The following is a 16,725-nucleotide window of genomic DNA, read 5'->3' on the forward strand; positions in this document are numbered from 1 at the left end:
TCAGGAGGCTGAGATTTGAGGATCAATGTTCAAAGCCCATCAGACAAATCTGAGACTCTCATCTCCATTTAGCCAGCAAGCCACCTGAAGTGGAGCTGTGGCTCAAGTGGTAGTGGACCAGCCTTGAGTGTAAAAGACAAGTGAGAATGAGAGTCTCTAAATCCAAGCCCCAGTACATCACACACACACACACACACACACACACACACACACACACACACACAGAAAGTGTACGCACACTTTGGAGAGAAGTAGGCTGTGGGCCTCAAGAATTAGTTACTGGCATGATAATACCAAAAATGAATTCAAACTTCTTCCCCCGAGCCAAAGAAAAACAAAAATATGTAGATAAAATGAAGTTTTCTTGGATCTGCAACCAAGTTGAAAAGTTGTATCTGAAGGGTGGGGAGTCTGACCTGCCAGCACTCCAAGTTTGTTTCAGGGGAAAGTCCCTTCCATCCCCCATCCCCCACCTCCATCTGAGCAGGTCAGAGTGAAGAAAAGCCATCCTGCTGCTGAAGGAGCCTTCTGGGCCCAGGCACTCACCCCAAACTCACCCCAAACAGCCATTCAACCTCGAGCTCAAATCCTCCAGTGTGACCACTAAGGAGAAAAGTCTCAGAGGGGCAGGGCGGCACGCCTCCTCTTGTAGTGCAGTCCACCCAGCTCCTAAACCCTGAAGCAGGCAGTTTACTTTCTGTTTCCTTGCTGTTCCCGTCTGATTTTAGTGGATTCATAAGTGAGCTGATTTCTTTTTTTAATCACGAAGAATAAAGAAGGAGGAGCTGTGAAAGCATTTCCCTTTCGCAGAAAGGCAGTGACAGACAAACTCTCAACTGAAAGAACCAGAAATTTAACTTTACTCCTAAACCTGGAGGACTCACCCATCAAAAAATGTTGAGGATTTAAAGGAACTGATGCCCAATTTCCAATCACTCAGGACAGATCACCTACTTACCCAGGTGAAAACTCCTACCAACCAATGAGGAAAGCATTTATACTGACTTCGTTTAATATAAGCACGCCCGTCCGCGGCCAGTGGTATGCCAGCTGTTCACTTAGGAAATCTGGGAGAGGAATTTCCCTCTGAGTTTTAATCCAAATCTCACCCCAGAAGTCACTGGGCCAAGCCTTTCTGGAACCTCTCTCTTAGGTTGTATTTCAGGATCTCTTTCTTGAGTGAAAGCCAGCCTGCATCTGAAATGTGGGACTCCTACAAAGTACTACACCCACACAACTCCAGGCTACACTACTTTTGTGAATTATCTATGATAATCACAGCATCACAGCAGATTGTTCTCCCATGTTATGGATGGCAAAATAGCGGCTGGAATTAATCACCTGGTTTCACAGTCCATCCAAACAAAGATTTCACTGGGCACCTGTGGCTCATGCCTGTAATCTTAGTTACTCACGAGGCTGAGGTGTGAGGATCAAATCTAGAAATGGAGCTGTAGTTCAAAGTGGTAGAGTTCAAGCCCCAGAGCTGGCATCATCATCATCATCATCATCAGGAGAAGGAGGAAGAGGAAACAGAAAGAGGAGGAGGAGGAAGAAAGAAAAAGAACGACAAGACAAGGATGTCTCACTGGGACATACTAGTCCTCTTTTCCCAACATTTAGGGTTCAGAATGTGCCCTGGGAATGAAAGCAACAAAATTAAACTAGGACTTAAAACATGAAAAGCACAAGATACTTGGCTCTCACTTGGCAAAGGGAAAAGAACTGGTTAACGAAGATGCAAGGTAACCCTTGTCTGACCACCTGTGTATGCCAGACAGTGGCTTGGACAGGCTCATTTCAGCTCCTAAGTCATTCTCATGGGTGGATGCTATTTTGCACCCATCTTAATATTTCGTATGTGCCATATTTGAGGATTGAGCTTATCAGGGCCTGGATGCTGTCCCTGAGCTCATTTTACTCAAGGCTGGCATTCTTGAGCTACAACCTCTGCTTCTAGATTTTTAGTGGTTAATTGGAGGTAAGAGTCTCACAGACTTTTCTGACTGAGCTGGCTTTAAACTGTGATCTTCAGACTTCAGCTAGCTAAGTAAGTACCTAGGATTACAGGTGTGAGACATCAGTTCCTGGTTCTCCCATATTATGATGAGAAAACTGAGGTTCAGAGAGACTGAAAGTTTGACATTCTGCTACTGCAGAATGATGTATATTTTTTTCTCTAAGACTCTGGGCGGTTAACTACTGCCTAGACATTGATACACAACCATGAATCTCAAATTAGTAGATAAAAAAAGGAACAGCCCTCAGGCTCCAGCTTTGGAACCCCTATCTGAGAAAAAATATGGGAGATTAAACCAACTGAGCATTAGAAAAAGTGCCTGGATGGGGGCTGGAAATGTGACACAATGGTAGAGTGCTTCCTGGCATGCATGACTTCCTGGGTTCAATTCCTCAGCACCACATAAACATAAAAAGCTGAAAGTGTTGCTGTGGCTCAAGTGGTAAAGTGCTATCCTTGAGCAAAAGAAGGTCAGGGGCAGTGCCCAAGCCCTGAGTTCAAGGCCCAGGACTGGCGAAGCAAAAACAAAGATATAACGAGGTAACAAACAGTACAAGAAATGTATCCGATGCCTAATGTATGAAACTGTAACCTCTCTGTAATTCAGTTTGATAATAAAAAATATAAAAAAACAAAGACATAAAACACCAAAACAGAAAAAGTGCCTGGACCTTCAATAGGTCCCAATAATATTTACCATTGTTATTTAAACTTACAACATCTATTAGGAGGCTATGACAAGCTCAGCTAACAAGTGGCAGAGGGAGAACATAAACCCAGAAACAACAGTGACCACTGTTCTACTCTCAACTTGTTTCCACGCAAGTAAGATCTGCGCCTATAGTATTTCATTTAACATAGCAATCGCAAGATCCATCCATGTCACTCTTTTTTATGGTTGGGTAGTACTCCACTGTGGCTATGTACCATGCTTTCTGTACCCATTCAGTTGATGGAGTCTTAGCTCTCTTCTGTTTATTGGCTGTGTGAGTAGTGTTGCAAAGGACATGAGAGTGTAAAGATCTCTGTGGCACACTGGTTTCTCTTCATGGATATATGCCCAAGAGTGGGATTGCTGGATTGTATGATAATAGTTCTAGTTTTATTAATTTAGTTTTGGTTGCAGACCTGGCACTTAAACTTAGGGCCTGAGCATTGTCCTTGAGGTTTGTTTGCTCAAGGCTAGCATTCTACCACGAGCCACAGCTCCACATCAAGCTTCTTTCTGTTTAATTGGAAATACGAGTCTCATGGACTTTCCTGTCCGGGTTAGCTCTGAACCACTATCCTCAGATCTCAGCATCTTGAGAAGCTAGGATTGTAGGCATGAGCCACCAGCATGCAACTGTTCAATTTTTTAAAGAACTTCTATACTGCTCTCCCACAAACTGTGTACAAGTGGTCCTCTTTTTCTCCTCAGTGGCACCTATTATCTTCAGTCGTTTTGTTTATAAAATACAATCTTAGTGGAATGAGGTGTTTTGTTTTTTAAACATCATTAACTGTACAGAGGTTTCGATTCAACATGTCAGTTTATGAGTACAATGCATCTTGATCAATGTTGCTCCTTCCATCATTCTCCTGCCTCATCTATTCCAACCACACCCATCCATTCAAGTTACCTGGCTCCATTTTAATATATGTACCTTTAGTATTATGACTGCATTCACCCACCCTGCCTTTCTCTAGTTGTCTGCCTCCTCCCTTTAAGTAGAACTTGCCAGCTTATGAACAAAGGTATTTCTGTAGGTAAAAGGCCATGTTAGCTGGTTTTCAGCTAATTTTTATTTTCCCTAGCAGAGTAATAAAAATCAGGCAGAAAGAGGACCACGACAAGAGATTTTGAAATTTTGCTCAGTCATCAAAGAAAGAAAAGGGTAATTGGAGCTGTGATGTGTGGGGAAGTTTCTTACACACCTTCTGGGAAGTTCCATGATTCCTCTTGTGGTACATTTTCAGGGACATTGCCTAAAAACAATTTAGAATTCTTAGTGAGAAATTTCCTTTTGTGTGGGAAAATAAGTCAATGACTTTGTGAGTGATACTTAGTCTTTAGGTCCAAGTAACATACTGAATTCCTGCTGGTGTCATCATCCTGGCTTCTCCTTCCCTTGGAATAAAATAATCCTGACAGTGTTTCCCAAGGACCAATGAACACCTTACTTTGTCATAGTAAAGCTTATGAGCTTTCCAAGTCCATCAAAATGCTCCCCATGTCTGCTGAGCACTTGAGATCATGATCCCCACCAAAAAGGAGCCTCAATTTCCTAAATATCTCCTTCCCCAATCACATACTTTGAAAGAAATTAAAAAAGCTCATGAAATCATCATTCATCTTAAGTTCTTAAGCATGTCCATATACAAATAAATAAGAAATTTAAGTCCACATTCAAATAAATTGTTTTGTTTTTATTGTGTGTTGAGGGGGAGGGAGGTAATGTATTTTGAGACAGTGTCTTGATATGTAGCCCAGGCTGGCTTGAAAATCATGATCTTCCTCTCTAAGCCTCTTAAATTCTGGGATTGCAGGAATGTGCCACCACCTTTAGTGTGGTAGCAAATACACTTTTTTTTCTTTTTTCAATGTTTTCTTAATGTAAGTTTGTTATATAAAGAGGATTCACTGTGATATTTACATACATGAAAATTATATACTTTGATCAAAAGCATTCCACTATATTATTTTTTTGTGTGCCATTCCTGGGGCTTGGGCACTGTCCCTGAGCTTTTGTGCTCAAGGCTAGCATTCTACTATTTGAACCACAGCTCCATTTCCAGATTTGTGGTACACAATTGGAGATTAAAAGGTCTTATAGAATTTCCTTTCCTGAGCTAAATTTGAATGGTGATTTACAGATCTCAGCCTTCTGATTAGGATTACAGGCTTGAGCCACCAGCACATGACATATTACTTTTTAGATCTTTTTTCCTCCTTCTTAAAAACTCTTAGTGGGTTTCACTATGCTATTTTCATTTATATATTATATACAATATTCACTCCCCTATTACTCTTTTCTTTCTCCTAGAAGTGTATTATATTCCCTTGTAAAACTCCATTTTTACTTATCTAATTCCTGTTTTCCCATGATTCCTTTGTTAAGAGCCTGCCACTAAAACTCCTCACCCTAAGTTCACTGCTGGTGTTAACCAGTCAGGACAGACTATCAACCTGAGATGGGTCAATCCAAGTAAGGGAGAAGGGCCTGCTGCATTAGGGATAAAACCTGGGCAAATATTGCCCAAATTGTTATACAAATTCAATGCAATCCCCATCAAGATCCCAGCTACATTCTTCACTGAAATAGAGAAAGCAACCCATAAATTCATATGGAACAGCAAAAGACCTACAGTAGCCAAAGCAATTCTAGGCAAAAAAAAAAAAAAAAAGCAGTGCAGGAGGTATCACAATACCAGATTTCAAGCTCTATTATAGAGCCATCATAACAAAAACAGCCTGGTATTGGTATAAAAACAGACCTGAAGACCAATGGAATAGAATAGAAGACCCAGAAATAAATCACACTCTTACAGTCAGCTGATATTCGACAAAGGAGCTAAAGACATAAAATGGAAAAAGCATAGCCTCTTCAACTACTGGTGCTGGGAAAACTGGGCAGCCATATGTAGAAAACTCAAAGTAGACCCAAGCCTATCAGCATGCACCAAGATCAACTCAAAATGGATCAAAGACCTTAACATCAGACCTGAATCTTTGAAACTTCTGAAGGACAGAGTAGGAAAGATGCTAGAACTTAGAGACACAGGAAGGAACTTCCTGAATAGAGTCCCAGGGGCACAACAGATAGGGGGGATTCTCGACAAATGGGACTACTACAAAATAAAAAGTTTCTGCACAGCTAAAGACATAGCCACTAAACTAGAAAGACAGCCGACCATATGGGAAAGGATCTTTACCAGCACAGCAACAGACAAAGGCCTAATATCCATCATCTACAGAGAACTCAAAAAACTAAGCCCCTCCAAGCCCAGTAAACCAATTATTAAATGGGCAAAGGAGCTAAAGAGAGACTTCACAAGAGAAGAGATAAAAATGGCAAAGAAACATATGAGGAAATGTTCAACATCCCTGGCAGTAAAGGAAATGCAAATAAAAACAACCCTGAGATACCACCTCACTCCAGTTAGAATGGCCTATACTCTGAACTTAGGCAACAACAAATGCTGGAGGGGATGCGGGAAAGAGGAACCCTTCTCCACTGTTGGTGGGAGTGCAAATTAGTACAACCACTTTGGAGAACAGTATGGAGGTTCCTCAAAAAGCTCAACATAGACCTATCCTATGACCCAGCCATACCACTCCTAGGCATCTATCCTGAACAAGAGGGCTCAGGATATCAAAAAGACATCTGCACTCCCATGTTTATTGCTGCACAATTCACAATAGCCAAAACATGAAAACAACCCAGATGCTCCTCTACAGATGAATGGATCCAAAAAATGTGGTATCTATACACAATGGAATACTACATAGCGATTAGAAATGATGAAATATTGGTATTTGCAGGGAAATGGTCAGAACTTGAACAAATAATGTTGAGCGAGACAAGCCTAGAACACAGAAACAAAGGGGCATGATCTCCTTGATATATGACTGTTAGGGCGGGGGAAGGGGGGGGACAGTAGAGACCAGGTCTGCGAAACAAAAAACTTCTTTTCAAAGGGTATCTCCCACAGGTTTGGGTCAGTGACCCTACATTATGTAACTAAAGCCAAACAACTACTAAACATAAAAAGGTCTAAAATAGACCTCTCAGTGGATCACAATAGCTCAAAAGCTATGTAAGTATGATCATATAAGTCAAGGATAAGCAAACTCTATTGTTGACATATTTAAAGTTCTAGGTGAACTTCCTTTAGCATATGCCACATGGCTACTGTATATGTTTTTGGTACACTGTGTACTGTATATAAGCCTACCTGATCTAGGGAAGGGAAAGAAAAATGAGGGTGTAAGATATCACAAGAAATGTACACACTGCCCTATCATGTAACTGTATCCCTTTTGCACAACACCTTGTCAACAAAATTTAATTAATTAAAAAAAAAAAACCTGGGCAACTTCTTGCCCAGTGCATGTTTACTTGGATTCTTGTCCATGGCATCACTTTTGCAGAAGGTTTGCTTTACCATGGCAATGTTCTACCAGGCACTGGTAGCTCATGCTTGTAATCCTAGCTACTCAGAAGGCTGAGATCTGGGATCACTGTTGGAAGCCAGGCTGGGCAGGAAAGTCCATGAGACTCTTATCTCCAATTAGTCACAGAAAGCCAGAAGTTGTACTGTAGCTTAAGTGGTAGAGCCTTGAGCAAAATGAGCTCAGGGAAAGCACCTAGGCTGAGTTCAAGGCCCAGGACCAGCAGAAAAGAAGAAAAACCAAGGCAATTGTTTTTTTGGTGTCCTCCTTTTTGCAACTTTATTTCTAACATTCCCCTCTCCTCATTAATTCCCTCTCTCAAATCATCCCTGTTTTGCAATCCTGTCTTGCAAATGCAAATTTTTTAAGATTGGAAAAAGGAGTCACTACAGGAGTGTCCTGTGACCAAGAGAGAAAGGGAGGGAGCAGAGAGAGGGAGAGGGAAATCAGGGAAGAGAACAAAGAAGGGAGAGAGAGGGTGAGATGATGAGGGGGGAGAAGGGGAAGGAGAACCATGATGAACCAGGAATCCTATCACATTAGCAATAGCTTCACTAACCAAAAGAATGTGAATGTGTTTCAGTAAAAATGTGTAATGCTGCTTGTCAGCCTAACACTATCCTTTCCCAAGACTGTCCAACAAAGGTCCCTTTTAGAACAGGCATCTGATGACCAGGTCCTAAAGTAACATCCCATTCAGTGAGTCAGCCACAGTGGAATAAGGTGATAAATCAGAGAAGCCCCATTTTGAAGGATCCAATCTTGGAGTCTTTATTAGAATGCTAGCAGTCTGCAGGCAGCCAGTTGTTACAAAGGCCTGCACCCCGCAAATACTCTTTTTTTTTGCTAAGTAAGTGTGTTTCTATTCAAGTGGTATACATCTGTCATTATTGAAAACTAGCCCCAAATGCTAATATTTTTAATGTTCTCAAGTTAAATAAAATATACCAAAGGTTTGATTTAGCTTGATTGTGCTAAATCATTTTTTAAAACTTTACATTTGAGGCATTTATTATTAAAAGTTGGTACTCAAAAATTAATATGAACTTAAAACATCATAAATTTACTTCATTTTTTAGCTTGACCTTCTAGTAAATCTTTAGCTTCATTGATTTTGGCTGCTATGTAAGGAGATCCTCCTTTGTCTGGGTGGTTTAAGAGCATAATTCGTCGATGAGCATCTCTTATCTTTCCTTTATTGGCAGTAGGGCTTACACCTAGTATTAATGCTGCTTCCCGTTTTGTCATTTTGGGTTCAAATCCACCTCTGTAATAGCCACTGCTGAAGGCAGATTTTGGTAGGCTTTGAAAAACTTGTTTTACTTGAGGCTCCATATGTTTCATGGCTTGTAAAACATAACGGCCTGCAAATCCTGCAGCAGCAATCGTCAGCCCAACTGCTACCACTGTACTGGCCATGGCTCAGCGCGGCTGTTCTGCCTCCACCGGGAGTGCGTCTCATGCCCGCCCCCAGGCCTCGGCCTTTACCTCAGGCGCAGCCCGGTGGCCCCGACCCCGCAAATACTCTTTAACAATGTTAGGAAACAGGCTAGAGAGGAAAGAAAAAACAAAAACAATACCAAAAAACCAATTCAACTCCAATGGAAAGCTGAAGTGCAACAGAGACCAGAGATGAGCCAGGACACAGAGACCTGTGGCATGGCATAATGGCACCTGTGTTCCTCTGACCCTAAATAGGTCCTCAGCTCCTCCCATTAGCCTCCAGATCCACCCATACCTAATAAGCCACTCCTAATCACTATTAAGACCTACCTACTTCCCCTTTAGCCCCAGAGAGAAGCTGTCACCTGGATAAGGTGCAGATGCCATGTTGCTCCCTCTCCCGTGGGGGATATGGCCCCACTAATAAACCTCCTTATAAACCTTCTTCTCCCGTCCATGATTGTCTCCACACGGTCCTTTCTGGGTCCAGGCAGAGGGGCAGGGTCACAAGATAACTCCCCAGTGGGGGGGAAGTGGGGGGGGGAGGCACGCTTCACCTTTCCCAGCTTAAAGACATGATGCCAGACCTTAGATGGCCATACTCAGGTATTGGGATTCAAGCAATTTAGGAAATTAATTAAGGCAGAATCAGGACATTCTCTATGTAGAGCTTTCCTAAGGCCATACATAACATTGCATTTCTCCAAGCAGGACCCTCCAGGCTCTCCTGTTGAGCCGTTCAAAGGATGGCGCCTCTCAACTCCAGGCCTAGAAGCTGGGTGGACAGCCCCAATCTCCTGGCTAGAAGCCACCTGCCCAGATGCTTGGGATGGCAGTGACTCAGTTTTCCAGCAGGCCCCCTTACATACATACTACTTGCTCATCTTACCATAATGGAATCCTCTGTTCTCACAAGTCCCCTCTAGATTATAAAACCCTCCTTAGACACAGACAAGAACTCTTTCACTTCCTCAGGTGGGCAAACTACCTTTGGAAGCCCCTCTGCTGACAGTAAATCTCTTTCTCTGCATGTGACTGTGGCAGCACGGTTTCTGGGATGGTGCTTTCAACGACTGCAATATGTGTGTGTATGTATATGCACATATATATAGGTATATCTATCTATACACAGAAATATATATAAACAGAAAATATTTCTATTTAGAAGTCTACTGTTGCATAATAAAAATAATAAAATGAATAACAAGGGGCAGAGCTGCCCAAGAGAAGTCAGGCCATCACACCCCGCCCTCCAGCTCACTTAGCATACACGCAAGCAAGCGCTCACACACACACACACACACACACACACGCAAGAACGTCGCACACGTCGCACACGTTCACACCGCGCCCCCTTCTCCAAGGCCGGCAAGCCGGCCCTTAGGGCGCAGCTCGGAAGCGGGAAACTCGCTCCGCGCGGTGCATTCTGGGAAAGAGGCAGCGGCCTTTCAGACCCGAGAGGCGCGAGGGCGGGTTACCAAGGAGGGAACGCCCGAGTCGCTTCCGGAAACGGCTCCACTCCCCAGTAGCAGCTGCCTCACTCCCGACCACCGCTCTCCCCCCCTCCCAGGGTCCTCCTTTCCGCCCAGCGCCCTCCACCATCCGCAGTCCGTCGTGCTCGTCCCGCGCTGCCTAGCCGTGAGCGGCAGTCTCCCTCCTGGAGCCCGCCTTCCGCTTCCCGCGCCCGGCGCAGCCCGCCCTCCGCTGCCGCCCCGCCCCCTTGCTAGCCCCGCCCCTAACCCCGACTCGGGAAGAGAAGTTGGCAGAAACTCAGCGGCGTCCTAACAGCGAGCGGTGGTGAATACGGACCTGGCTCCTGCCAAGTGTGTGACTGGGCACCTGGGACTTCCAGGTCTTCATCGAATTTTGTGCTGAAGACCGTGTACAGGTGTTAATGTAAGTTTTTAAAAGGCCAGACTTACTTTCCGTTGTTTTGGAAAAAGTGGGCGTGTTAAGACTTTTATTAAAAATGAGACTAATCTTCACTGTACTGATCCAGATGATTGATTCCATGTAAAAGAACAGACCGATTTTAGATCGCTTACAAACAAAACAAAAAGAAAGCTAGCCTGGTATTGGCCTAGTTGAGCAAAAGGGCAAAAAGCTTCGTTGGCCTAATAGTTGGATTTAATAGTCCACTTAATCCAAAGTGGACTTAATAGTTGGAAAGATTAGGAAAATAATTCAGATGAAAGAATGCCCAATTTTGATTGATTTTTCTGACCAATCAACATGACTGATGATAAAGAATATAGATTTACCAGAAGTGGATGGAAGGCCCTGCGCAGGTACCTCATCGGCCCCTCTCTGAAAGCTCAGCTCCGAGGATCGCACTTGGAAGCCAGTCTGGGCAGAAAAGTCTGTGAGACTGACACTTAGGTCTCGAATGTTAACCTCCAGAAAGCTGGATGTGGAGCTGTGGCTCAAAGTAGTAGAGAGCGGTGGCCTTGAACACAAAAGTTCAGGGACAGTGCCCAGGGCCTGAGTTCAAGCCCCATAATCAACAACAGCAAAAAGATCAAGAACCCTAAATATGTGGCAGAAAGCCTTTACCAAACCAAGAGGACAAGATGGTTTTTATATCACTTAAAAATATAAATGACTTCAGTATTGTATAAAGACATATAGAGGTAGGCATGGTGGTGCACACCTGTAATCTCAACACTTGGGAGGCTGAAAATTGCTAGTTTGAGGCCATCCTAGGATATATAGTGAGATATTCTCAAGAAAAAAAACAAGCAAAAAGTATACAGGCATGGTCATATTAAATAAAGACAGTATTATAATATGCCATTAAGTAAATTAACATAGTAGTTGAGTTTAGATACATTAAATACACAAGGCTTTTGTTGTTGTTTTTACTGTAGCTTTTATTCTTTAAGAATAAAAAAGGGTGACAGTGGCTTACACCTGTAATCCTAGCAACTCAGAAGCCTGAGATCTGAGGATCTCAGTTCAAAGTCAGCCTACGCAGGAATGTCTGTGAGACTTTTTTGAGTTGTCTGGTGTGGGGCTTGACCTCCAGGCTTGGACTTGTCCCTGAGCTTTTGCATTCAAGGCAAGTGCTCTACCCCATTGAGACACAGCACCACTTGTGGCTTTCTGGTGGAATTGGAGATGAGAACCTTACAGGCTTTCCTGCTGGGCTGGCTTGAATCTTTGGCCTGCAGATCTCCTGAGTAGCTAGGATTAAAGGCATGAGCCACTAAAAAAGAGAAGACAGGTGCAGGTAGCTCACACCAGTAATCCTAGCTACTCAGGAGGCTGGTATTTGAGAGTTGGAGTTCAAAGCCATCAGGGGCAGGAAAATCTGTGAGTCTTTTTTTCCTCTCTTTAAAAAATTATAAAGGTGATGTATAGCGCCAATTAACCACCAAACAAAAGGGGGAGGGAGCTGTAACTAGAGTGGTATAGTGCTAGCCTTAAGCACAAAAGCTAAGGAGAGTTCACCCAGGCCCGGAATTCAAACCCCAAGACAGGCACCCAAACTAAATAAATAGGGCTGGGAATATGGCTTAGCAGTAGAGTGCTTGCCTTTCATGCATGAAGCCCTGGTTCAATTCCGCAGTACCACATAAACAGAAAAAGCCAGAAGTGGGGCTGTGGCTCAAGTGGTAGAGTGCTAGCCTTGAGCAAAAGGTCAGGGACAGTGCACAGGTCTTGAGTTCAAGCCCCAGGACTGGCAAAAAACAAAACAAACTAAATAAATAAAAGGACTATTTCAAAATTAACATAGTCATTAAGTTTAGATACATTACAGACATTACTTTTTTTTTACAAATAGGGGTTTTTTTTTAGCTTTTACATCAGCTTTATTTATAGAGCCATCCTGTGAGTTACTGAACCCCTACATTGCCAACTGTTGTACGAATCATATTCCTACTTACATATACCAAAGTCTCATATTCAACAGTGAGTTCTAGGTTGCAAAAGAAGATGTACTGTTTGCACCTGTCTTTAAGGCTTTCTTCCAAACTAAACAAAAATACACACACAGTGCTCCAGTAGTTTTTATTTTATTCTTTAAAAATAATCAAGGGTTCTTGTGGTAGAGAGTTAGCCTTGAACATAAAACCTCAGAGACAGTGCCCAAGTCCAGGACTGGCACACACACACACCTAAGTATACTATATATAAGCTTTAAAGCAAATATGTATTATTTAAAATGCTCTTGTTATCTCAAAACTAGAAATCTGGAGTTAGGTAACACTCTGGGGGAAAAGAATGAATGAAGGGAGAGAAAGGTGGAAGGAAGGAGGAAGGCAAAGAGAGAAAATAAGACAGGGAGGGTTGGAGGTGTGGTTCAAGGGGGTAGAGTACCTGCCTCCATTCTTTCAACATTTTGTACATCAAATTACTGTTAAACTTCAGTGATCAAAACAGTGTGATATTGGTGGAATAACAGATTAATCAATATAAAATAACATCCAGAAATAGAATAAATAAATACAATCAACTTTGGGGAAAAACAGTGGAATTTCAATGAAGATTAATTATTTTAACCAATGTTGCTAGAACAATTAGATGTCTTAAAAATGAATCTAGACATAAACTTTATGGAGGAAGAGTAAGCAAATGCAGTCATACGTTATATTAAAAAATGAACTACATAACTTGAGGGTAGGGATGGGAGAGGAAAAATGAGGAAGAACAATGGAAGTGGTAACATTGATCACAATACATTGTACTCATAACTTGACATGGAACTAAACTTGTTTGTACAACTACTTAATAAACAAATATATAAATAAATTTTTAAGCTGTGATGTTGGTGAAATAAAAAGTTAATATAAAATAAAATGATAACATCAGAAATAGAACTACAAATGCAATCACTTTTGCAAAGGAAAAGTGGCAATTCAATGGAGAGGCATCATTCTGAGAAAAAGTGCTAGAACAACTGGACAGGTAAAAATGCATCTGAACACAGACCTTATAGCTTGCACAAAAATTAACTCAGGCTTCCCAGCCTGAGTGGCTTAGTGGTAGACTGCTTGCCTAGCATGCATTAAGCCCTAGGTTCAATTGAAATGGTGCTGTGGATCAAGTGGTAAATGCTAGCCTTGAGCAAAAGAAACTCAGGCCCAGTGCTCAGACCCTGAGCTCAAGCCCCAGGACTGGCATACACACAAAAAGAATTAACTAAAACTCAAATTAACTTAAACTTAAGTGTAAAATGAGAAACACTACACCTTCTAGAAAATAATACAGACAATCTTGGGTTTAACAAAGATTTCCTAAATACCAAAACCATAATTTATGAAGGAAATATTACTCCACTAAAAGTTTCTGCAGAGTTGTGGTTTTTTTCAAACATTTTTTTTTTTTTTTTTTTTTTTTTGGCCAGTCCTGGGGCTTGGACTCAGGGCCTGAGCACTGTCCCTGGCTTCTTCCCGCTCAAGGCTAGCACTCTGCCACTTAAGCCACAGCGCCGCTTCTGGCCGTTTTCTGTATATGTGGTGCTGGGGAATCGAACCTAGGGCCTCGTGTATCCGAGGCAGGCACTCTTGCCACTAGGCTATATCCCCAGCCCTTTTTCAAACATTTTTGAAGAAATGTCTTTTACACATTTTCTCTATAAAGCTCATTACTAAGAAAATGAAAAGACAAACCAAAGCTTGGGAGAAAGTATTTGTAAAATATAACCTGGTAAGAGACTTTCATTCAAAATATATAAACAATTCTTAGAACTCAACAATAGCAAGCACCACATTACACCAAGTCCAAACTAATGATAACACCATATGTTGGGAAGGATATGGACCTGTAAAATACTAGACACTTAGAAATAGTCTTTCATGTTGTTTTTGTTGTTTGAGGCAGTCTCACTATCCTGCCCAGGCTGATCTCAGTCACCTGGGCTCAAGAAAACATGTGGTATTTATCTTTCTGATCTGGCTTCTTTTGCTTAACATGATGATCTCTTGTTCCATCTATTTTCTTAAAAATGACATAATTTCATCTTTATAGTTGAATAATATTCCATAGTGTGTGTGTAAAATCACATTTTTTTGTCCATTTACCAGTTGATGGTTATGAAGGATGATTCCATATCTGGGCTACTGGTAATAATCTTGCAGTTTCCTACAAAGCTAAATATAGGCTTCCATACAACTCATCAGTGATTCTTAGGCACTCAAATTATGTACACAGCTCAACAAATGCACACAAAAAGAAATACTTGCACGCAAATATTTATAGGTGTCTGTAGCCATCAATCAAGATGACCTTCAATAGTTGAATGAATAAACTGTGGTGCGTATACCTGCGCAATGAAGTAAATTCAGTTATCAAGCTACAAAAAAAAAAAAAGAAGAAGAAGAATTTCAAATGTGTAGGACTTCAAGAAGCCAGCTCAAAAAGGCTATATATGGGGGCTGGGGATATGGCCTAGTGGCAAGAGTGCTTGCCTCGTATACATGAGGCCCTGGGTTCAATTCCCCAGTACCACATATACTGAAAATGGCCAGAAGCAGTGCTGTGGCTCAAGTGGCAGAGTGCTAGCCTTGAGCAAGAAGAAGCCAGGGACAGTGCTCAAGCCCCGAGTCCAAGCCCCAGGACTGACCAAAAAAAAAAAAAAAAGGCTAAATATGAATCACAATTGCAAAACTGTAGAGATAATTATGCCAAAGGCTCGAGGGGGGAGGGAAGGAATAACTCATATGTAGAGGGTGGGGACCACGTAAAAAGTGGTTGGAATGGAACTGGAGAAGGCTGCCAGAGCTGTTTGGTCATTTGGAGGAATTCTTCTGCTAACAGTGTTAGGCTCATGAGGCGGCTAAGAATAAAAGTAAAGATAAACTCAAAAGTTCAAACAGGAGCAAAATTACATTTTAAGGAGGACTTTTTTTTCTTGTTTTGTGCCAGGGCTGAGGTTTGAACTCAGGCCTCATGCTTTTGCTTGGCCTTTTCACTTCAGGATGGTGCTCTACCATTTCAACCACAGTTCCACTTCTGAATTTTTGCTGGTTAATTGGAGTTAAAAATCGCTCAGACTTTTCTGCCTGGGCTAGCTTTAATCTGCAATCCTCACATCTCAGCTTCCTGAGTACCTAGGATTCCAGGTGTTAGCCACCAGCACCTGGCTCAAAAGCAGGAATAATTCTTATGGTATCCTTTCAGTCCCACAACAAAATGTACCCAAACATTTATCAGTTCAAACTTAAAAATGCTCAGAGTTTGGGCACTGTCTCTGAGCCTCTTTGTGCTTAAGGCTAGTGCTCTACCACTTGAGACAGTGCCACTTGAGCTTTTTCTGAGTAGTTTATTGGATATAAAGGTCTCATGGACTTTTATGCCTTAACTGGCTTCGAACCTCAGATCTCAGCCTCCTGAGTAGCTATGATTACAGGTGTGAGCCACCAGTACCCTGCTGAGATTTTTGTTTTTGTGTTTTGGCAGTACTGGGATGGGAAGCCAGGGCCTTCCATTTACTAGGCAGGCACTGTACCACTTTAGCCATAGCACCTCCAAAGTGGTTTCTGTTTTTACTAACAAAATGTTTGTTTTTAGACTCTTCTCCCTCACCCTTTCTCTCTCCTCCTTTCCCCTCTTCTCACCTTCCCTCTCTTCCCCTCTCCATTTCTTTTCTCTCCCTCCCTCACCTACCTTCCTCTTTCCTTCTTTGCTTTCTTCTTCCCTCCTGTCTTGTTCTCCCCTCTCTTCTCATCTCCTGCTCTTTCCTTTCCTCTCCTCTCCTGTTTTCTTATCTTGTGAAGACACCACATAGCATTCTGTCATTTTTAGGAAAGAGCCCTCACCAGACATATCTGCTGACACTTTAATTTTGGATTTTTCAGACTTCAGAACTGTGACTAATAAGTGTTTGAATAAGTTACCAACTCTATGGCAATTTAGTATTGTTTAATTGGACTAAGTTCTTTTTTTGTTTTCTTTTTCTTTTTGCCAGTCTTGGGGCTTGAACTCAGGGCCTGGGCACTATCCCTGAGCTGCTTTTGCTCAAGGCTAGCACAATTCCAGCCTTTTCTGTTTATGAGGTACTAAGGAATTGAACCAGGGTTTCATGCATGCTAGGCAAGCACTCTACCTCTAAGTCACATTCCCAGCCCTGGACTAAAAGTTCTTATCTTATATCCAATGAATTACT

The 16,725-nt window shown here is 42.1% G+C and overlaps 1 protein-coding gene and 1 non-coding gene across 2 annotated transcripts; both read right to left on the reverse strand.

Moving 5' to 3' along the window:
• Positions 1 to 7,995: 7,995 nt before the first annotated feature.
• On the reverse strand, positions 7,996 to 8,688 carry LOC125350404 (mitochondrial import inner membrane translocase subunit TIM14). The gene has a single exon (XM_048344976.1). The coding sequence runs from the start codon at positions 8,592 to 8,594 to the stop codon at positions 8,244 to 8,246; it is 351 nt and encodes a 116-aa protein (XP_048200933.1). The 5' UTR covers positions 8,595 to 8,688; the 3' UTR covers positions 7,996 to 8,243.
• A 3,802-nt stretch (positions 8,689 to 12,490) lies between these two features.
• LOC125350956 lies at positions 12,491 to 12,619 on the reverse strand. The gene has a single exon (XR_007210862.1). It is a non-coding gene; the product is annotated as a small nucleolar RNA SNORA40 (small nucleolar RNA).
• Positions 12,620 to 16,725: the final 4,106 nt, after the last annotated feature.

The sequence above is a fragment of the Perognathus longimembris genome, chromosome 4 (genome assembly GCF_023159225.1).
Source record: "Perognathus longimembris pacificus isolate PPM17 chromosome 4, ASM2315922v1, whole genome shotgun sequence".
Taxonomy (NCBI): Eukaryota; Metazoa; Chordata; class Mammalia; order Rodentia; family Heteromyidae; genus Perognathus; species Perognathus longimembris.

Excerpts from the sequence above, each read along its gene's own strand:
- LOC125350404 (XM_048344976.1), bottom strand. The coding sequence starts at position 8,594 with ATGGCCAGTACAGTGGTAGCAGTTGGGCTGACGATTGCTGCTGCAGGA.